At 44.7% G+C, this 22,609-nt stretch overlaps 1 protein-coding gene across 1 annotated transcript in view; it reads left to right on the forward strand.

Moving 5' to 3' along the window:
* Nucleotides 1–12,696, forward strand: part of lrp2a (low density lipoprotein receptor-related protein 2a) — a 418,190-nt gene extending 405,494 nt beyond the window's left edge. The window contains exons 75-79 of the mRNA XM_068035173.1: nucleotides 3,956–4,079; nucleotides 4,205–4,315; nucleotides 5,449–5,559; nucleotides 10,586–10,657; nucleotides 11,820–12,696. Coding sequence (XP_067891274.1) covers nucleotides 3,956–4,079; nucleotides 4,205–4,315; nucleotides 5,449–5,559; nucleotides 10,586–10,657; nucleotides 11,820–11,996 — 595 coding nt within the window. The 3' untranslated portion in view covers nucleotides 11,997–12,696. The remainder of the gene's footprint in view (nucleotides 1–3,955; nucleotides 4,080–4,204; nucleotides 4,316–5,448; nucleotides 5,560–10,585; nucleotides 10,658–11,819) is intronic.
* Nucleotides 12,697–22,609: the final 9,913 nt, after the last annotated feature.

The raw sequence follows: 22,609 nt of genomic DNA on the forward strand, positions 1-22,609 counted from the left end.
CTTTCTCTAGTACTGATGCCAGTGCCCCATGAACCAGAACCCACTTCTCCCACACCAGTCTTTGAGCTACGCATTCATCTCTCTAATCTTATTTAACCTATGGCAATTTGCACGTGGCTCGGGTAATAATCAAAGAGGTTCTGATTTTTAATTTACCTAGTTCCTCATACTTCCTATGCAGAACCTCTTTCCTAGTCCTATCTATGTCATTGGTACCTACATGGACCATGACAACTGGATCCTTCCTCTCCCACTGCAGGTTCCTCTGAGCAGATGTCCTGAACCCTAGTACTAGGCAGGCAACACAGCCTTTTGGATTCTTGCTCTCGGCTGCAGAGAACAGTATCTATCCCCATGACTGTACTTTCCCCTATTACCACTGTAATCCTTTTAACTCCCCCATTTGAATGGCTTCCTGTGCCATGGTCAGTCTGCTCATGCACACTATAGCCCTTGTTCTTTTCCCTGCAAGCTGCAAGGATCTTAAACTTGTTGCTCAATTGCAAGGGCTGATGCTCCTCTACTCCCACCTTCTCAGTCCCCTTACCTGTCTGACTTGCAGTCACAACCTCCTGTTCCTGACGACTGACCAAATCAGAACACCCTATGCTAAGGGATGTGATTGCCTTCTGGAACAAAGTATTCAGGCAACTTTCACCCTCCCTGATGCATAGCAGTGCCTGTGGCTTGGCCTCCAGCTCATTGACTTTGAGCCGAAGCTCTTCGAACTGCAGACACTTACTGCAAACGTGTTTGCTGTGGATCACACTGGGGTCTGCCAGCTCCCACATACTGCAGTCGCAACACATCACTTGCCCTGCATTATGTGTGAATAAATTTATTTTTCTTAATTAATTTATAATTAATAAACCCCCATTACTACTAATTCCCACTTCTAGTAAGTTTTACTACTGCTGGTAAACCTTACCACAACGAATAAAACCTTACTAATAAATCACCTGCGTCTCAGAAGATTCTCATGGTTACTATTAATTAAAATAAGAGAAAAAGAGAAAATATTCAGCAACCAATCACTTGCCTTCTTTGCTGAAACGTCACATGTCTTTCCCCCTCTGCACTGATTTCCCACGTGAACCAAATTCCCACCTTCACACTCTGATTCCTGGGATGAAGGGGTTCACTTATCAAGAACGGCTAAACAGGTTAGGCTGTTATTCATTAGAGTTTAGAAAAATGAGGGGTGATCTTATTGAAACGTACAAGATTCTGAGGTGGCTTGACAGGGAGATGTTGAGAAGATGTTTCCACTAGTGGGGGAATCTCAAACTGGGGGACATAGTTACAGAATAAGGGGACACTCATTTAAAACTGAGATGCAAAGGAATTTCTTCTCTGAGGGTAGTGAATATCTGGAATTCTTTACCCCAGAGAGTTGTGAAGACTAGATCACTGAAAGTATTTAAAGAGGATAGATAGATTTTTGAAATATCAGGGAGTTGAAGGCTATGAGGTGTTGGCACGGAAGAGGAGTTGAGGTCTGGGGCAGATCAGCCATGATCTTATTGAATGGCGGGGCAGGCATGAGTGCCCAAATGGCCTACTCCTGCTTCTATTTCTTATGTTCTTGTTCTGACTATGTCTCATTCCAGTAAAGTCTCCACTCTGTGCACCCCTGTACAAACGTGATTTATTTCTTAAAACTTGTGGACTAAGGCACAGGGAATGGTAGCATTGTGGTAATGTTACTGGCCTAGTAATCCAGAGACCTGGGCTGGTGCTCTGGAAGCATGAGTTCTAATCACACGATAGCAGCTGGGGGAATTGAAATTCAATTAATTAATTTTTTAAAAATTCAGTAATGGTGAGTATGGCTCTGTTGTTCTTATTTGGTTTGGCCTACAGGTGGTGCTAGATCCACAACAATGTAGTTGCCCTCAAGTCACTCAGTTGCATCAAACTACTACAGAAAAGTCAAATAAGAATAAAATCGGATGGACTACTTGGTATCAAACTCGGCATCAGAAATAACAAAGACACACCCTATCTAGTTGACCTTGCTAAGTCCTCCTCATTAACAGCTGAGGACATGTCAAAATTGGGAGAGCTGTCCTACAGACTAGTCAAGCAGCAGCCTGACATCGTCATACTCACTGAGTCATATATCCTAGCCAATGACCAGACTCCCTCCTCAGCAAAGGGAGCAGCACAGTGGTATACAGTGGGGAGGGAGTGGCTCTGGGTGTCCTCAACATTAACTCTGGACCCATGAAGTCTCATGGCATCAAGACAAATTGGAAGTGCTTCATTTTGCTTATGTTGTAACAATCATAAGAAGGAGTATTGTGGTTATCGAATGCTAAATTAGATCTTATCCTGCAAGGTCTCTCTTGACTTTGATCCTTTCATTCAGGTACCCAAGCAATACAAAAACTGAATAACAGCTGATAAATGTATATTGTTTATGCCATTGATTTTAATACTTGTACAACTAAAAGACACATTTAAAAAAAATTAGTTTTAGAGTATAGTTCACAGACAAGGTCTAAATTTAAGTTCTGTAGGAATACAAAACTACTGATCTGTGCTTTATGTATGCTGGAAGTGCAGCTGTCAAGAGTTACACTGCAGATTATGCTTCACACTTGCCCAACCAGGAGAGGTCTCTGTGTATGCATTCAAACACAAATATGCAATGATCATTGGCCTGAAGCATTAATCCTGTTTCTCTCTCGTTATGACCGAGGCTGGGGGAGTGCACTGTTAATTCAGTCCCACTTCTCCACAGGTCACAACATATATTTAAATTTTCCTGCTCAACGAAACTGTCAATCAGATACACTATTTTTTTTACCCCAGAATAAAGCAACCAACCAGGTTTTTTTAAATAAACAACAAAATTATCTGTTTATTATACCCCATGTCTTAATCAATGATAAAGTAAACATACACGTGGATTGAAATATTAAAGCCCCTTATTTTTATCCTAGCCCTCACACATACACTCACATGCACAGCTGGTTAAGCGGGGGGGAAAAAAGGATTTTTGTTTACAACTGTAACAAGGAAATAGAAGGAACAAAAAAAAAACACGTAAGCATAAAAGAAGGTATGGAAGTAAGTCCTTAGTTTTAGTGAGGTGTCCCGAAGGCAAATAGGTAGCAGCCACCAGGAATCTTCAGTTCTTTCCAGGCAATGTTGATGAACTGTCTGGGTAGGCTTTCAAGAGATGCGGCTACAGAAGGTAAAACGTAGGTTTTACATTAGGTGTGCAACAACAAAAGTTTCATGTGCAGCTTCCTCAAGATTTCAGCATCCATGGAATCCTTTTCAGTTTTTAAAATATAGGTTCTCAAGTTTTAACAAAAATTGAAAACCTTCATAACACACTCCACAGATGTTTCCTGACCTGCTGAGTGCTTCTAGTATTTTCTGTTTCTATTTCAGATTTCCAGAATCCTCGGTATTTAGCTTTTGTACAAATATGCGCAGCTTCACTGCTTCTTGTGGCTATTTTATGACATTTCTCATATCATTACAAGACTTGAAGATGAGTTTATAAAGTCGCTAGGAAATCCAACAGACTGCCAAAAAATATTTTTTCAACCCGGCTTCAAACTGTTGAGATGTATTCACAACGGAGTTCACAAATCTATATTTAGTGCACTTGTGAGTCCAGTAGGACACTACCTCAAGTTAGACTGTCACTTTCACATTAGTGTGCTTCTAAGGCCACTGCACATCTACCTGAAAGTGACAATATAATTGCAGTTTTACTTGTATGCTGACAAATCTATGCAGAACTTGAGCATAGCACAAATGGTGCTTTTACTTTCAGGAAGAAATTATTTTTGTACAGTACTTATCACAAATATACCTGGGATTTCTTTCTTGGATTCCAAAGGAGCAATACAAACTTTCCATTACTTAGAAAATATGTTCACTTCCATATCACAATACTACAAAGTAATGACTGAATTTTTGTTTCTCCCTGAAGTTTAAGCAGTCTTATCAAACCAAATGGAAATGGAGTGACATTTAGATCTGGATTGGATACAGGATTAGACAGTGGAGCTTCTGCCATTGACATAGATTCTGCTATTGATGGAGCAATGCAGATGGTAAGATAAAAATAACATAAATTATTATTAAAGCTCTGGGTGGTAATTGTTTATATAATGTTGAGTGTTTCACACTTGTGCTTAGTGCCTTTATTAAATCTGAATTGACTCTGTTTTTGCAACAGAATGAAAATTTTGTAGCGGAGGCAGGAAAGCAACCAGTTACTTTTGAAAATCCCATGTTTGGAACAAAGGAAAATGTTTCCAGTGAGCCTCCTGCAGTCCAGCAATCAGCGGTAACAGCAACAGAGGGCTATTGAAAAAATAAACTCATCAAATTGTAAACAATTGTATATAGAAAAATGAGTTTATTCAATTATATTCAATTTGGTTGGTGACAATTATCTATACTAGCAGACACTTCTGTAATTAATACTATCTAATTCAGAATTGCCAAGCTTCATGCACCATGTATGTATCTAAGAAGATATACTTGGTTAACATTAATTACAAGACTTTATTTATAGTGGAAAAAAATTATTGGTCTAAACTACAATACATTGTATGCTACATTTTAGGAATATAGAAAAGAACATAGGAACAGGAGTAGGCCATTCAATCCCTCAAGCCTGTTCCACTGTTCATTTAGATTATGGCTGATCTGTATATCAACTCTATTTGCCCACCTTGGTTATATATCCCCGAATACCTTTATCTGACAAAAATCTATCAATCCCAGCTTTGAAATCTTCAAGTTATCAAGCCTTAACAGCTTTTTGGGGGGAGAGAGTTCTAGCTTTCCACTAACTTTTGTGTGATGAATTGCTTCCTGGAATCACCCTGAATGACCTGCTACAGAATTATATATGCTTCTGTAATGAACAAGGGAGCTAAAAATATTTTTTTTCCTCCTCTATTCTGTTCCGGACTTTCCAACCAGAGGAAATTGTTTCTGTCAACCCAATCAATTCCTTTAATCACCATAAATATCTCAATTAGATCACCTTTTAGTCTTCTATACTCAAGGGAATACAAGCTTAGTCTATGCAACCTTTTTTTCCTTAATTTAATGCTTTCAGCCCGGTATAATTCTGGTGAGTCTGCAGTGCACCCCTCCAAGGCCAATATATTTTCCCTGAGGTGTGGTATTCTGGAATTGAAGGCAGTACTCCAGATCCAGTCTAACCAGAGCTTTGTACAATGTAGCGTAACCTCCACCTCTTTATATTGTACCATGCTCACTATTTGGTTAACCCAATGTGTGGGAGCTGAAGGCCCAGTTAGCCGATTGGATTTAGTCATATCTAGTTAGATATCAAATTTGGTTCAAGGTATTTAATTTATATAATATTTAAACTGTCCAGTAAAATTTTGCATTTAGATTTTTTTTTCATTTTGAAGGTAATGTATTTGATATTTTTTTGTCTAGGATATGGTGGCAGTTGGTGGGGAAACAAATGGAAGCAGTTTTGACAATCCCATCTATACCTCCATGCCTCCTTTTGTGGACAAACCTATTTCAACTAGATCACAAACTCAGGTAAAAGCAATGGTGAATTTGTATGAAGGGTTTTCTTTATGTAGTAACTTTTGAAGCTCAAACGTATGCGTGTATACGTATATATATCTGAGAATGATATGTGTCATCAAGAGTAACTAGTGGGTAGAGAAGGCTATTGAAATTCAATGTTACTGCATGACATGCGTAACTTCTTCCAGGCCACCAAGACCATGGATAGACCAAAAACAAATGGTCCCTCTCCCCTCCGAGCTGAAGATGGCATTATTCTTCTCACTACAGACCAGTTACTTTGACGTCAGTAGCAGGGAAAACGTTAGAATCTATCATAAAGGATTACAAAATAGTGATATGATTGGGCAGAGTCAACATGGATTTATGAAAGGGAAATTATGTTTGCCAAACCTGTTGGAGTTTTTGAGGATGTTACTTGTAGCATAGATAAAGGATGTGGATGTGGTGTATTTGGATTTTCAGAAGGCTTTTGATAAGGTCCCACACAAGAGGTTAGTAAACAAAATTAGAGCACATGGGATTGAGGGTAATATACTGGTATGGATTGAGAATTGGTTAACAGACAGAAAGCAGAGAGTAGGAATAAATGGGTCATTCTTAGGATGTTAGAATGACAGGCTTTTACTAGTGGGATATCGCAAGGATCAGTGCTGGGGCCACAGCTGTTCACAATCTATAGAAATGATTTGGATGTGTGGACAAAATGTAATCTTTCCAAATTTGTTGATGACACAAAACTAGGTGGAAATGTAAGTTGTAAGGAGGATGCAAGGTGGCTTCAAGGGAACTTGGACAGACTAAGTGAATGGCCAAGAACATGGCAGATGGAATATAATGTGAATAAGTGTGAAGTTATCCACTTTGGTAGAAAAAAGCAGAAAGACAGAGTATTTCTTAAAGGCTGCATTTGCTGACAATGTAACCACTAGGTGGCGCTGCAACGACACATGCGTAAATGCAGCCTCTGCCAGTAAAATGTCGCAATCTGCGACGTCAGGCAGCTGCCAGAATTAAAGATGGCGCTGCTCAAATAATCACAAGATGGCAACCTAAACACACTGCAGCACACAATGGCCGGAGAGGGGGGGGAGCGAGCGGGCCAGGGAGGGAGCAGGGAGGGGAGGGAGCCGCCTGGGGAGGGGAGGGGAGGGAGTGGGGAGGGGAGGGAGCGGGCCGGGGAGTGGAGGGAGTAAGTGGGTGGGCGGGCAGTGAACGAGCGGGTGGGTGGGTGAGCCAGCGGTCGGGAGTGTGGCGGTGGGTGGTGAGCGAGCGGTCGGGGCTGTGAGCGAGCGGGCGGGCGGCAGGGGTCGGGAGCGGGCTGCGGGGGGAAGGAGGAGAGCGCAACCGCCACCAGCAAGGTCTTGGGCAGCGCTGTCCCTGCTCCCCCCCATCCCCGCTCTCTCCCCTCTCCTCCCACCCCCGCTCTCTCCCCGCTCCCCAGATCCCCCCTCCCCCAACCCCTGCTCTCTCTGGCCCAGATCCCCCATCATCTGCCCGCATTACGCGATGACATCTTCTGCGCATGCGGCAACCCTATCTGCCCGCGTTACGCGATGACGTCATCTGCGCATGCGCCAACCAGTCCTGGCACTGCAGAACGCAGCGCATGCACAGAGGGTAGGAACCAATTTGCGCATGTGCGCATATTGGCGCAGTTGGATGACGTCAGCTGACGGCTGCGTTGTCAATAATTGCTGTGTTTCTTAAATGGTGAGAGGTTGGGAAGTGTTGATGTCCAAAGGGACCTGGGTTCATGAGTCACTAAAAGCTAGCATGCAGATGCAGCAAGCAATTAGGAAAGCAAATGGTATGTTGGCCTTCATTACAAGAGGTTTTGAGAACAGGGGTATAAAAACTTGGTGAGTCTTCACCTGGAGTACTGTGTACAATTTTGGTCTCCTTATCTAAGGAAAGATATACTTGACGTAGAGGGAGTGCAATGCAGGTTCACCAGACTAATCCCTGGGATGGAGGGATTGTCTTATGAGGAGAAATTGAGGAAACTGGGCCAGTATTCTCTAGAGTTTTGAAGAATGAGAGGTGATCTCATTGAAATTTACAGACTCTTACAGGGTGGATGGATACAGGATGTTTCCCGGCTGGTGAGTCTAGAACCAAGTGACGTAGATTCAGAATAAGGGGTAGAAGGGGTAGGCCATTTCAGACTGAGGTGAGGAGGAATTTCTTCAAAGGGTGGTGAATCTTTGGAATTCTCTACCCCAGAGGGCTGTGGCAGCTCAATCATTGGGCATGTCTAAGATAGAATTAGATAGATTTCTGGATACTAATAAGATCAAGAGAAATGGGGAAAGCAATGTGGCGTTGAGGTAGATGATCAGCCATGATCTAATTGAATGGCAGAGCAGGTTCGATGGGCTGAATGACCTACTCCTATTCCTATGTTCCTATGTCTCACTTTTCAAGAAGGATGTAAATCAATTTGTGGGAACAATAGAGGCATATCCCTTCTGTCCGCAGTGGGGAAGATTCTCACACAAGTCCTCCTGAACTGCCTCCTACTCCGGAGACCCAGGCTGGGATTTATTGTAGCCCCCCCGAAACGGGGTCAGAGATGGGGGGGTGGGGTGCAAGGAATTTTGCAACTGGTAGCGGAGGGGGCAGAGAGCCTGTTGCCTCCCCGTCGCCAACTGATCTTCCTGGGGGCAGGATAGGCCGATGGCCTTCCCGTCCAGAGGCCAATTGAGGCCCATAAATGGCCTATTAACAGCCAGTTAAGGGCCTCCTCCTGCTGCTACCGCTGGGGTCATACCAGTGGCGGCAGTTGCCTCCACCATGCGGGGAGGACACCTTGCAACATGAGGCATCTCCTGTGGGCTTGGAAGGGAGGAGTCCCTCATTCGTGGGCAATTTGTGGCCCCCAGAGGACCCTCACTGGGAGGAAATTTACCCCCCCAAGAACCCCTTGCCCCTGGAAGGCACGAGCACCCCCACACCCCCTCGCCGGGGCCTTCCAGACTTGCCCCAGCAACCCTGCCTCACTTACCTCTAGTCTGGGGTTCCAGCGCTGGATCTGGGTACAAGGCATCTACTTGTGGTGGCGCTGCTGAAGCTGTTGAGCTGCCAGCCCTCTGATTGGGCAGCTCTTGAAGGCAGTATCCTTGTTTTTAAAGGGACGGGGATCCCAGCTCCTGAAAATCTGATTTAAAAAAAGACCAGAGGATCGCTCTGGGGGCAGGGGGTGGTGGTGGGTGGGAGCTCAAAAAGGCAGAGGCAGAGATGCCCCCATCTTTTCGACCCAGTGCCAGGAGCCCCACCTCCAACACAAAATCTAGTCCCCAATGTGGTTTCCGGTGATCCAAGTGAACCACAGATATGATCTTTGTCGCTCAACAAATCCAAGAAAAGCTCCTCAAACAAAGCAAAGAACTCTATATGGTTTTTATTGATCTGTCAAAGGCCTTTGGTTCCATCAACCGCGAAGCTATTTGGAAAATCCTCCAGAGGCTTGGATGTCTAGCAAAATATGTTACAATCCCACGGCTCTTGCATGACTGTATGACAGCACGTGTCTTTTGCAATTGATTGGAGACCAAGCCCTTTCATATCTGAATGGGTGTCAAGCAAGGCTGAGAGGTTGTGCCAACTCTCTTCACTATTTACCTCATGGTCATGGAACTCATTCATGACCAACTTCCACAAGCGGTCATGATTGAGTTGCGACTCAATGGGAAGCTTTTCAACCTTAACAGGCTGAGAGCCAAGACTAAAGTGACTCTCCAGCACATTCACGACTTACAATATGCCGACGATTATGCAGTTGTGGCCCACATTGCAAGTGACATTCAGACTATCCTCACCCTCGTCAACTAAGCATACAAAAGGCTTGGTCTCTCACTCAACATCAGCAAGACCAAAATCCTACAGCAGCGCTCAACTGGACAAGCACCTAAATCTCCAGCTATTGTTATTGATGGGGAGACTTTAGAAATCATTGAACACTTCCCATATCTCCACAGCTACCTTTCTCAAAATGTTACCTTCGAGGAGGAGGTCCGGTACAGAATCGGCTATGCCATGCAGCCTTCCGAAAATTGCGCAACCGTGTCTTCAACAACAGAGATCTCCATGAGGACAAAGGCTTTAGTCTACAATGCTGTTGTTGTCACCACTCTTCTATATGGCAGTGAGACTTGTGCCACTTACCAAAGGCATTTCCGGTTGCTGGAGAATTACCACCTACAGGGGGAGGTCACCCAGGGAAACAAGACAATCTCCCTGTGGACTTGAGGAGTGTGGGGAGGGCTGTCCACCATAGGCAATCTGTGGCTCACGGAGGGCCCGTGTTGGCAAAAAAGAGCAGCTCCCTTAACAACCCAACCACTCCTGCACTCATCACCCATCACCAGGGCCTGCCGGACTGGCCCTAGCGACCTTACCTTACTTACCTGAAGTCCAGGACTCTAGCAATAGGCCTGGTTCCATGGTCCCCTGTAGTACTAGCAGTGGCCACCATTCCTGGGGGCACTGTTGATCCTACTGAGCTGCCGGCCCGCTGATTGGGTGGCAGCTCTTGGAGGTGGAATCCTTGTCCTTAAAGGGACAGGGATCTTGGCGCCGTGCACTCAATTATCCGAATGCCATTGACTCACGCTGGGGGTCTCCAAATGTTCATGGCAGGATTCCCACTGTCTGTTCAGCCCGGCTTCGGGATCTCTGCTGGCACGCCAAAATTCAGCCCTAGGAAGGCATTTGGCCCATCCTGTCTGAGCTGATGCCAGCTCTACGTTGAAGTATCTACTGTAATCTGATTTCTTGCTGTTTCCCTAAATTGTCACTTGCTGTTTCAGACGTGGGCTCTGGATGCCTCTTTTTTTTCTGCCTTTACCAATAATGTGAATGGCACACCTCCAGTGCCTAATGAGCATTGCCTGCCATATTAGATGCTTAGGTACCAATTCTGTCTGATAAATGAGTGCACGCCATGAAATTTCACAGTCAGTACCTTTTTCAAATACAACTCTAGGAATGTATACATTCTGATGTTGAAATTAATGTCATTTTGTTCTTTCAGGAATCAAAGTGGAATTTTTTCAAAAGAAAACCCAAACAAGGCACAAATTTTGAAAACCCTGTGTATGCAGAGGTAGCTCTTCTTTCACCTTGTTAACAATGAATTTTGTTTTTTATTTTGTAACACTTTGGATAATTTAGTTTAGAAAAACTGTCCTTGATACGCCACACAGTTTCAAAATTAAAGAACAAAACAGGTATGCTTGAATATTAATATTTAGTGCAGAATTGTTGGAAAGTTAAGTTCGGTTCATGTTTAAACTTGGATAAAGTTAAAAATGAACATTTTGTATAATCAAGTGAGAACATTGTTTTTTTAAGTGCATCTTTTTACAAAGGGGTTAATTTTGGAATAGTTGCACTTTTCCGTTGTATTTTAACATTTTGGCCAATCCTGCGATGAAACAATGGGAATGTGATTCCTTTCTAACACCGTGCATAGTTCACAGAATCAGGAGAATAGACATCAGTGCACTTTGCACTGAGCTCGCAATTCTATAGGAGAATTTTCTTTTTAATATTGGCAGTGTTTTGTCCCTGTGCAAACATAATTACACACTACAAATTAATTGGTCCCACTCTGGATTCCCCATTATTTTGCATCACAGCTGCACAACTATTTAAATGGGCACTGGGAGGCTTACAAGTTGTTGAAAAACTCTACCATTTAAAGCAAGGTTTCCAAATTAGTGAAAGGTACATTCTGGCTGTGGCTTTAGACAAGTTACTGAACTTTCAGCATTAGAGTCAGTGTTATTTTTCTGAGGAGAACAGAGAGGCAGGTGCAATGGCACAACAGGTGCTTAATACTCAACCGCAGGCAGCCCAGGAGCTAACATCATACGATCCAAGCACAACTAATTAGGCATGGCAGAAGAGTGATGCCTTTGCCTTTCAACAGGAAAGCAATGACGAAGTTGCACCATATACAGACTTTGGATACCAGTTGAGGCTGAGAGTTGAACTCTATATTCCTTTGGTTGGCAGTACAACATTGGTGCTACAAAGCAACCATATCAATTTTATGGTTCCTCTTCCTCCACCAGAATCAATTCTAGAAGCAAGACACTGTTTAGTTGAATTGAATTGGCTAATCTGTAATTTCCTATATTAATGATGTAGAAATCAATCCAATAATGGGTATTCTAAAGGAAAAATTACTTGGGGTAGTTTCCTTAATGGATTGCGTGTAATAGAATTTTAATGCATGGGTGTCTTTTTTTTCTACTTTCTAGTGCCAGAAACCTCAACAGGCAAACATTCCAACTGAGGAAACCTCTGCCACTTCTCATACTTTTGGATTACCTCCAAGTAAGCCATATTCAAAAAAAGATGAGCCTTCGACATACAGTCCTACAGAGAATACTTTCAAAGATACAGCTACTCTTGTCAAAGAGGATTCAAATGCATAATTCAGTGCTTAACTGGAGAAAAAGAGACAGACTTTCCTATGATACATTATATTTTTATATACAAGCAGCATATTTGGATATGTCAGAAATATTTAGGTACACAAAACCTTTGAAAGATAATTAGTTTGAGCCAATAGCTGTAATAAGAGGTGGTCTGTCTGTTCCTTTGCCTTCAGTAATGTTTTATGCCAACTATTATCTTTTTTTGTTTTTTGTTTGTGAAGACTTTTTAATCCAGAGGTACTTTATGTATTTCTTTGCACTGGACCTGTGTAAAAGTATGAGATATGTAATGTTATAAATATGTTGTACAATTTGTAAATTTTTGAAAGATTATGTCAATAATGTTGCTAAGGGTAAGGCTGATTTATATGAAAGCTTGCAATCTGGGAAACCTAAAGATTGAGGTGAGACTACTGACTTTAATTTTAGAAAAGGTAATTCTAAATGTGAAAACTACTGAGCTTGCTGTATGGAGAAATTCTTCACAAACACATTTTGATAAAACGAAATGGCAGAATACATATATAAAATAAAATATGTACACTGGAGTTTTTGCATTTCAATAATTTGTACACAGTGAAACCTGTAATAAATGGTCACTTGCCAAACTAAGCAGTACAAGCTGTTAATCACAGAAAACTGGATGTGTGAACTAGGTACACTCCATTTCAGGTAATAAAGAAGCTCTTTCCAAAAATGTCCATTCAATTATTCAAAATGTAACGTTCATAAAAGTTTTTTGTTGCATAATTTTTTCTTTCTGTTAGTTCTGATTAAAGTTTCTTCTGAAATGTAAACAATTTTATTTTGTTCATTGTTAATTAGTTGTAATTCAGCAGGCTGTTGAAGTGATGAACTTAACCGTATAAGGGAAAGCACTCTAGAACACTAATGTGTCATGTACAAAAAAGGAAGCTACAGAACTTATAGAAACCTGGTAAAATGCATAATCTGAAGACAATAAACTTACCCTATTAGGCTAAAACAATCACAGCAATTGCTTTATAGCCTTTTTTTGTGTGGAGGAGATACAGGAACAGATTTTTTTTAAATGTCATTGAGGAAACCATGTGCCATTCATTTTTTAATAATTAATTTACCTTAGTGTAGCAGAGATAGACAGTCATCATCACTGACTTAGATTGAACCCTAGTTCCTCTTAATCAAAGCTTGAAACCAGAGAGGAAGAGCAGAGTTTGTTCCTGGCTCCAAAACATTATATGTCCTTTGAAAAAACATCTATCGAGGGAAACGTCTATGAAAAAGATACAATTCTGAACACTTAAGCTTTCAAAAGAACCAAACAAAATTAGTTTATTCTGCTTCAGTCATAAATGTGAGTAAAAACATCAGTTTAATTATAAAATGCTTTGTCCATCTTATACCCTTGGTAATTTTTCAACTGTCTTTAACTACTGGAGCAAATATACCCAAAAGACTGTTGCTAAAAGTAGTTTGGGATTGTCTGTATTCCTTTAATTACAATCAACTACGCAGTGAAAAGTAAATGCAATTTAAAAAAAAAAAGAAAAATAGAATTAATGGGAAATGCAGCAGTGGATGCGTGTGACTGTTAATACAGATTCCACTGTAAATATATACCTCACGTGATCAACTCTCAAATGATTAGGCCAGATATAATATCCTATCCTATCCTATCCTTCATGAATCAAGGAATGATTGGGATGGCCATTCATCTTCGCATACTTCACACTGAAGTACAATTCCAACTGGCATTGTCCTGCAAATGGCCTAGACTAGCTGCCTAAATTTATTAGTTAAAGGCCTGCAAATCTACTCAACATTGCTTGTACTTAATGTGATTATAGTTTTATATATTTTACATCATAAGAAATTGAATATTTTAGAATCCTTTGTATGTTAATTTTGATGGATTTTTCTAATTAGGGTGGAATTTATATTGTTCTTTGATTAAAAAATATTTCTGTCACTGGAAAAAATCTACTGCTGAACAAATCTAATAAATTTTGTTATTTTATCATACTTCATTATCCTTTAGTTCTTTTTGTAGAAGAGAATTTGAGGGAAAATTCTTTGAAACATCATCTCCTTGGGAGAAATTTTCTGTTAATTATTTTCATGTATATTGCTTGCTAAGATGATTTCCTGAATAGCTTCTATTCACATCATGGGGCTGAATTTTATGAGTGCGCGGCAAATCGCAGCAGAGCACTTTGAAGTCTGTCGCTGATCCCCATGATATTTCGTGTGGGGGCTCATTAAAATGGAGGGGGCGGAACGGCTGCCCCCGGTGACATAGAGGGGCCGTCCGTCCCTGGTAATGGCGTCCGGCGACACCGCTCAGGTGCCAGTGCAATTTTTAAAGGGCTTCAAGCCCTGCAGTAACATTTGAATTTTTAAAAGAGAAGTTCATTGCACATTTGTATAAAAACCTAAGTAAAAGCTAAAATCCCCTCTTCCACCCCACCAATGTTTGTTTTTGAGCCTATCCCACCCAATATAAACTTAATTCCCAACCCAAACTTTCCCCCCCCAAACCTTGTTACCTTTGCCCTTCAACCCCTTCCTACCATCCCTTCAGCCAATAGAAAGTGTTTTCCCCACTTGCACCCTCTCACCCTGAAAATTTCACTCCTCCCCACTAGTGTCATGCCTCGGTTCTCCGTATGGGAATCTGAAGGCACAGGAGTTCCAGTCAATGGCCGGAATATCTACATGAGATGGCCATCGCTGCTAGGTAAGTATCTATGTATTCATTTTAATTTCAATAGCATATGTAGATTAAGGCTCCGCTGCCGCCGGTAAAATGTGGTGGGGTCTTCCTGGCATCGAGGGTCATGGCAGGTTTCTCCTGGTAGAATTTTCCAGGCGCCCCAGTCATAACTCCAAGGGCTGGGAGTGATGTGACAATTTTAATTTTTGGGGCGGTCTCAATCAACTTACCTGGCAGGGGAGAAACAATGATCAGTGGCCCTTGATCCTGTCCCAGGTATTTTTTGAGTAAAATGGCTGTAATCAATTCTGGAGCTTCAGGCCAGGGAGTGCGTGACACTGTTCAGTTGGTAGTGAAGGATAAGGAAGGAGATGCACCGGTTGACCGTACCTTCTTCATCAAGAGAATCCTCATTGATTGCTGCGGATTCCAAGCTATGGACATCTTCTGCCTGCAGGACTTCCCCAGCAGTGGATATTTCGACGCGACGTTCAAGAATTTGGCAGGATGCATCAAGTTCCTGAAGGTGTTCAAGGAGAGAGGGAGCCTGGCACCGCTGTCCATCCTCACAGTGGAGCCACTCTTCACGCTGCTGTCAAAATGTGACCGGGTGGTGACAATTCACCTCTACAACCCCCATGTTCCTGTCGTGAATGTACTCACCTTCCTCACCAGGTACGTCAAGGTGGCTGGCAGCAGCACTGATGTCAGTGACCCATTTGGTATTTGGACCAGTAAGCGGCAGATCAAGGTGACCTTGAAGGTCGATGCCAACGGAGCCATCATCCACCCTCCCTCCAGCTTCGCTATCGGGGGAAGTCGAGGCTTCTTGGTCTATGCGGCGCAGCCCAGAGTTTGTCGCACTTGTGGAAAATCTGGTCACATGACCGCTAACTGCAGCACAGTCGTCTGCAAGAAGGAAGGCCATCAGACCAAGGACTGTAAGCAGAGTACGTGTTGCAACCTGTTCGGTGAGGCAGGCCAGCTCTACAAAACCTGCCCCAAACATTGCCTCTGTTATGCTCAGGCAGCAAGGTCCAAGGAAAGGCCGAGAGAAGGAACGGCGAATGCGTCTGGTGCTGGGAAGGAGACAAGTAATCCTCTCCACAGCAAGGAAAGTCTACCTGAGAAGGAGAAGAAAGGGGAGGCAGCTGAAACCCAGCAAACTAACACCTAACCTGTGCCCGGAAACCCCTCCTCCACAGACAGAATCAATGGAGGAGGAGGCAGCAGATGGACAAACAGGTCAGTGGCAAGTGGTACAAAGGAAAACCACAAAGAAAAAACCACCTAAAGCAGAACAGGCCACAACCAAACCAGTGGCAAGAGGAGGCTACCATCTGAGACAGACTACAGCAGCTCCTCCTCACTGGACGAGGAAGTGTCGGAACAACGGCACCTGCAAAAGAAGAGGTAGAACTCAAAGGAGCTGGGAGATAAAGCCCCCCAGCCCCGAGCACTGGAAGCTGTAATAGGCCCAGCGCTCCCCAAACCCAAAGCGCCAAACCTAGCGACATGCCCAGCACATCCCAGCTCTGGGATACCGAGAGCAACGACACGTCTGGCGCATTCCAGCTCCGGGAAGGCGGGAGCAGTGATGTTTTCGAGGAGGAACAGAGGGGAAAGACACCAACAGCAGAGGACAGCCCAATCCTTGCTGTCTGCAAGACCGCCCCCAATGTCACCCCAGCGGAACAAACCCTGTATGGGAAACAAGGAGGGGTTTCTGAGCCCAATGAACGTGAAACAGCTGGTATACACTATGGGTATGCAGGAACATACCAAAGGACTGGGACTAGCAAGGACAAATGGTGTGGGAAGCAACAACTAACTTAAAAATGGGTATAAGGATTGCTTCAATTAACGTGCGTAGCATTATATCCACTACACGATGTGTTTCAACCTTGGGCTACCTCGCAAAGGACAAAGCCGACTTATTGTTTCTGCAAGAGTGTGGAATACCACATCTCAGCACCAACAGGCAATGGTTGCAATGGTGGTCCCACGGGCCATCGATCTGGTCAGGAGAAAATGATTCCCATTCTTCCAGCCTGGGTATATTGCTGCAGGGAGGTAACTTCACCATCTCCGAAGTTAAGGAGGTGGTGGGCGGTCGCCTCCTTGTAGCAGATGTAATGTACAACAATGCTCCGCTCCGGTTCATCACCATGTACGCCCCAGTTCAATGCAGCGATGGCTAACCGTCTTCCAGCAGCTCCCACTGCTGCTGGCGACGACCAGGCTGGTCATTCTCGGCGGTGGCTTCAGCTGCATTATCGATGCAGCTGGATGATCGGGCAATGACGACAGCAAACTGGATGCTACATCCAGATTCCGAATGGAAACAGTAAAAGATGCCAAGCTGCACGATGTCTTCAGAAAACCTGCAGACGGAGCGCAGTGTAGATATACCTGGTCAAGATCGGACGGGTCTGCCCCTTCCAGGATTGACTTCCTGTTTGTGTCCCGTGCTGTCACGGTCAGATCCACCGACGTCAAGCCGGTGTTTTTAGAACAAAGAACAGTACAGCACAGGAACAGGCCATTCGGCCCTCCAAGCCTGCGCCGATCTTGATGCCTGCCGAAACTAAAACCTTCTGCACTTCCGGGGACCATATCCCTCTATTCCCACCCTATTCATGTATTTGTCAAGATGCCTCTTAAACGTCATTATCGGATCTGCTTCCACCATCTCCCTCGGCAGCAGGTTCCAGGCACTCACCACCCTCTGTGTAAAGAACTTGCCCCGCACATCCCCTCTAAACTTTGCCCCTCTCACCTTAAACCTATGTCCCCTAGTAACTGACTCTTCCACCCTGGGAAAATGCTTCTGACTATCCACTCTGTCCATGCCTCTCATAACTTTGTAAACCTCTATCATGTTACCCCTCCACCTCCGTCGTTCCAGTGAAAACAATCCGAGTTTATCCAACCTCTCCTCATAGCTAATGCCCTCCAGACCAGGCAACATCCTGGTAAACCTCTTCTGTACCCTCTCCAAAGCCTCCACGTCCTTCTGGTAGTGTGGCGACCAGGATTGCACGCAATATTCTAAGTGTGGCTTTACTAAAGTTCTGTACAGCTGCAGCATGACTTGCCAATTTTTATACTCTATGCCCCGACCAATGACGGCAAGCATGCTGTATGCCTTCTTGACTACCTTATCCACCTGCGTTGCCACTTTCAGTGACCTGTGGACCTGTACGCCCAGATCTCTCTGCCTGTCAATACTCCTTAGGGTTCTGCCATTTACTGTATACTTCCCACCTGCATTAAACCTTCCAAAATGCATTACCTCACATTTTCTCTGACCATTGCCTCGTACTGGCTGACTGTCACTTACAGGATGACCAGCGGGTTGGCAGGCGAACATGGAAGCTCAATGCTACACTGCTAACCCCAGAGAACGTTGAGGAACTCAAAAGGAATTACAAAGGTTGGAGAACCGTGAAACCCCTCTTTGAGTCTCCAGTTCACTGGTGGGAGGCGATCAAGGAGAACATCAAGAGGTTCTTTGTCTTCTAAGGTGTTCAGAGGGCGAGAGAGAGAGACAGAGGGAAATGTCCCAACTCCAGAAAAGAATGCAAAATCTGCTCCGGCTGCAGTCGATGGGGTTGAGGTCAAGGAGGATCTCCATGAGGTGAAGAGCCAGCAGGCCTCGTTTTTTTTGATTTGATTTGATTTAGAGATACAGCACTGAAACAGGCCCTTCGGCCCACTGAGTCTGTGCCGACCAACAACCACCCATTTATACTAATCCTACATTAATCCCATATTCTCTACCACATCCCCACTGTTCTCCTCCCACCTACCTACACTAGGGGCAATTTTTAATGGCCAATTTACCTATCAACCTGCAAGTCTTTGGCTGTGGGAGGAAACCGGAGCACCTGGCGGAAACCCATGCCGTCACAGGGAGAACTTGCAAACTCCACACAAGCAGTACCCAAAACTGATACGGGTTGCTGGAGCTGTGAGGCTGCGGTGCTAACCACTGCGCCACTGTGCCGCCCATTGCCATGTTCTTTGCCACGGAGGCCTCCAAGATCATCATCCGGTCCAGAGTCTGCACCATTGAGCAGGATGAGACGTGCTCGCGTTAATTCTTCCAAAAGTTACACAGAGAGAGCTCTGTTATCAGCAGCCTGAAGGAAGAGGATGGCTCGCTAACGTCTTCGCAGTCCGACAGTCTAAGGATCAGCAAAATCCTTTTATGCTGGGCTGTATGACGTGAAGCCCACAGACAGCAGAGCCTCCCAGTCCTTCCTGTCATCTATCACAGAGGTCTTAGATGACAGCATGAGGGAGAGACTGGACAAGCCGCTAACTCATGAGGAGCTGACAAAGGCCATCAAGTCCTTCGAGACAAGTAAAACCCCCGGAAGCGATGGCTTACCGGTTGAGTTGTATTCAGCTCTGTGGGACTGGGTCGGCCCAGACCTGCTGGAAGTATACGAGAGTATGGTCCTGGACGGCAGCATGTCAGAATCCATGAGGAAAGACATCATCACCCTAATCTACAAGCAGAAGGGGGAGAGGACAGAAATCAGTAATTGGCGGCCCATCTCACTGCTTAATGTTGACTGCAAGATTCTGTCCAAATTCATCGCCACTCAAGTCAAGTCTGCTCTGGAGTTGGTGATTCACCCTGACCAGACCTGTACTGTACCCAGCAGGAAGATCTCTGAGGATGTAACTAGTAGAATTGATGAGGGAGAGCCAGTGGGTGTGGTTTATTTGGACTTTCAGAAGGCTTTCGACAAAGTCCCACAAAAGAATAAAGCACATGGGATTGGGGGGGGGGTAGTGTATTGCGATGGATAGAAAATTGGTTGGCGGACAGGAGACAAAGAGTAGGGATAAATGTTTTTTTGTTCCGAATGGCAGACAGTGACTAGTGGGGTACCGCAGGGATTGGTGCTAGGACTCCAGCTATTCACAATATATATTAATGATTTAGATGAGGGAACTAAATGTAATATCTCCATAATTTGCAGATGTCACAAAACTGGGTGGGAGGGTGAGTTGTGAGGAGGATGCAGAGAGGCTTCAGGGTGATTTGGACAAGTTGAGTGAGTGGGCTAATGCATGGCAGATGCAATATAATGTGGATAAATGTGAGGTTATCCACTTTGCTAGCAAAAACAGGAAGGCAGATTATTATCTGAATGGCTATAAACTGAGAGAGGGGAATATGCAGCGAGACCTAGGTGTTCTCGTACACCAGTCGCTGAAGGTAAGCATGCAGGTGCAACAGGTGGTAAAAAAGGCAAATGGTATGTTGGCCTTCAGAGCGAGAGGATCCGAGTACAGAAGCAGGGGTGGCTTGCTGCAATTATACAGGGCTTTGGTGAGGCCACACCTGGAATATTGTGTGCAACTTTGGTCTCTTCATCTGAGGAAGGATGTTCTTGCTATAGAGGGAGTGCACCAAAGGTTTACCAGACTGATTCCTGGGATGGTGGGACTGACATATGAAGAGAGATTGAGTCTGTTAGGATTATATTCGCTGGAGTTCAGAAGAGTGAGGGGGGATCTCATAGAAACCTATAAAATTCTAACAGGACTTGACAGGGTAGATGCAGAAAGGATGTTCCCGATGGTGGGGGAGTCCAGAATCAGGGGTCATAGTCTAAGGATAGGGGGTAAACCTTTCAGGACTGAGATGAGGAGAAATTTCTTCACCGAGAGAGTGGTGAGCCTGTGGAATTCGCTACCACCCAAAGCAGTTGAGGCCAAAACAATGAATGTTTTCAAGAAGGAGTTAGATATAGCTCTTGGGTCTAAAGGGATCAAAGGGTATGGGGCGAAAGCCAGAACAGGCTACTGAGTTGGATAATCAGCCATGATCATAATGAATGGCGGAGCAGGCTCAAAGGGCCAAAAGGCCTACTCCTGCTTTTATTTTCTTTGTTTCTATGTTAGGCAATCGTATCCCTGAGTAGTGCGAGACTATGTATGGGACAGGAGGGCCCTGTCTCTCAAATTGCTCTACACAAACATCAGTAGCGCAGTCTCAATCAATGCGTAGGAATCAGAAAGTTTCCCGATCCAATCTGGAGTCAGAGAGGGCTGTCCTCTTTCCCCTGTCTTGTTTGTTTGCTGTATTGAACCCTTTCTTCAGTCTATTAGGAAGGATGCGAGCATAAGAAGGGTGACAATCCCAGGCAGTGGAGGCAGTCAGGTTAAAACCTCCCTGTACATGGATGATGTCGCCGTCTTCTGCACAGATCGGCTGTCCATTCACAGACTGATGAGCATCTGCGAGCAGTTCAAACTGGCCTCGGGAGCCAAAGTTAACCATGGCAAGAGTGAGGCCATGTTCTTTGGGAATTGTCCTTTGTCCCCTTCACTGTCAGGTCAGACTACCTGAAGGTGCTGGGGATATGATTCAGAAGGGCCGGGGCGTGCACCAAAACCTGGAGGGAGCTAGTAGCCAAGGTACACCATATGCTGAGCTGCGATCTCTCTTCATTGTGGGTAAGAACCAGGTCATCAGGTGCGAGGCCCTCATGTTGTTGCTGTACGGGGCGCAGGTCTGGCCCATACCTCATTCCTGTGCCATGGCGGTCACCTGAGCCATTTTCCGTTTCATCTGGGGATCCGAAATGGACCGGATCCGGAGGGACACAATGCTCAAACCTCTGGTTAAGGGCAGGAAAAATGTACCCAACGTCGCCCTCATCCTGATGAACACCTTTGTGTGTGGCTGCATGAAGCTGTGCGTAGAGCCCCAGTACGCAAACTCCAAGTGTCACTACATGCTGAGGTTCGATCTATCCCCAGTGTTGCGAAGGATGGGCCTGGTCACATTGCTGCGGAACGCTCCATCCAGTTGGACCGTGCCGTACCACCTATCCTTCGTGGAAAAGTTTCTGCAGAAAAACACCTTTGACTACCAATCCATCAGGTAGTGGTCTGCACGGAATATCCTCAAGGCCCTACGAGAAAAGGAGATGGTGGATCCTGTCGGATGGTTCCCCGAGCAGACTGCCAAAGTCATTTGGCAGAATGCCTCATCACCAGAACTTTCAAACAAGCACCAAGATGTAGTTTGGCTGGTGGTGAGAAGAGCCCTCCCTGTCAGATCCTTCCTGCACGCCTGGAGTCTCAGCCTCTCCGCACAATGCTCTCGAGGTGGCTGTGGTGGGGAAGAGAAGGTTGCTCACCTCCTTCTGGAATGTGTCTTTGCAAAGCAGGTGTGGAAAGAGATACAGTGTTTTTTGTCGAGGTTCATCCCAAGCAGCTCTGTAACACAGGAGTCTGTGCTCTATGGGCTGCTCCCAGGGATGCACACCGAGATAAACATCAACTGCTGCTGGAGGACCATCAATTCGGTGACAGATGCTCTTTGGTCTGCCCGAAATCTGCTGGTCTTCCAGCGCAAAGAGTTGTCCATGACCGAGTGTTGCAGACTGGCACATTCCAAAGTCCAGGACTACGTGCTGAGGGACGCACTAAAGCTTGGGGCAGCCTCGGCAAAGGCTCAATGGGGAAAGACCACTGTGTAAAGTTCTCTCACCAAGGTGAACTGAGGGGCTGGATCCATGGACAACCCCTCGAACAGTATCCAGAAAATATTTGTTTGCTGCAAAATGTACATGGCATGTAAAATGAAATGGAAGGGTTGTGAGGCAACTCACTCCTGTATTGAAGGAAACTGATCTCCTTTGCACTCTTTGTATTGTTGACTTGGTGCTGTTTGGAACTGTTTTGTGATGTATGTTTTGCAGATTTTTATGAATAAAGTATATTTTCGAAATTAAAAAAAGATATTGTAGGGCTGGCAAATTTTACTTACCTGTCAGGGGGGAGATCATGATAGTGGCCTTTGTTACCTGTCCCATGTATGCTTTGAGTAAAATGGCTGTAACCAATTCAGGCCAGGGAGGGCGTAACACCGTTTGGGTGGTGG

The sequence above is a fragment of the Heterodontus francisci genome, chromosome 7 (genome assembly GCF_036365525.1).
Source record: "Heterodontus francisci isolate sHetFra1 chromosome 7, sHetFra1.hap1, whole genome shotgun sequence".
Taxonomy (NCBI): Eukaryota; Metazoa; Chordata; class Chondrichthyes; order Heterodontiformes; family Heterodontidae; genus Heterodontus; species Heterodontus francisci.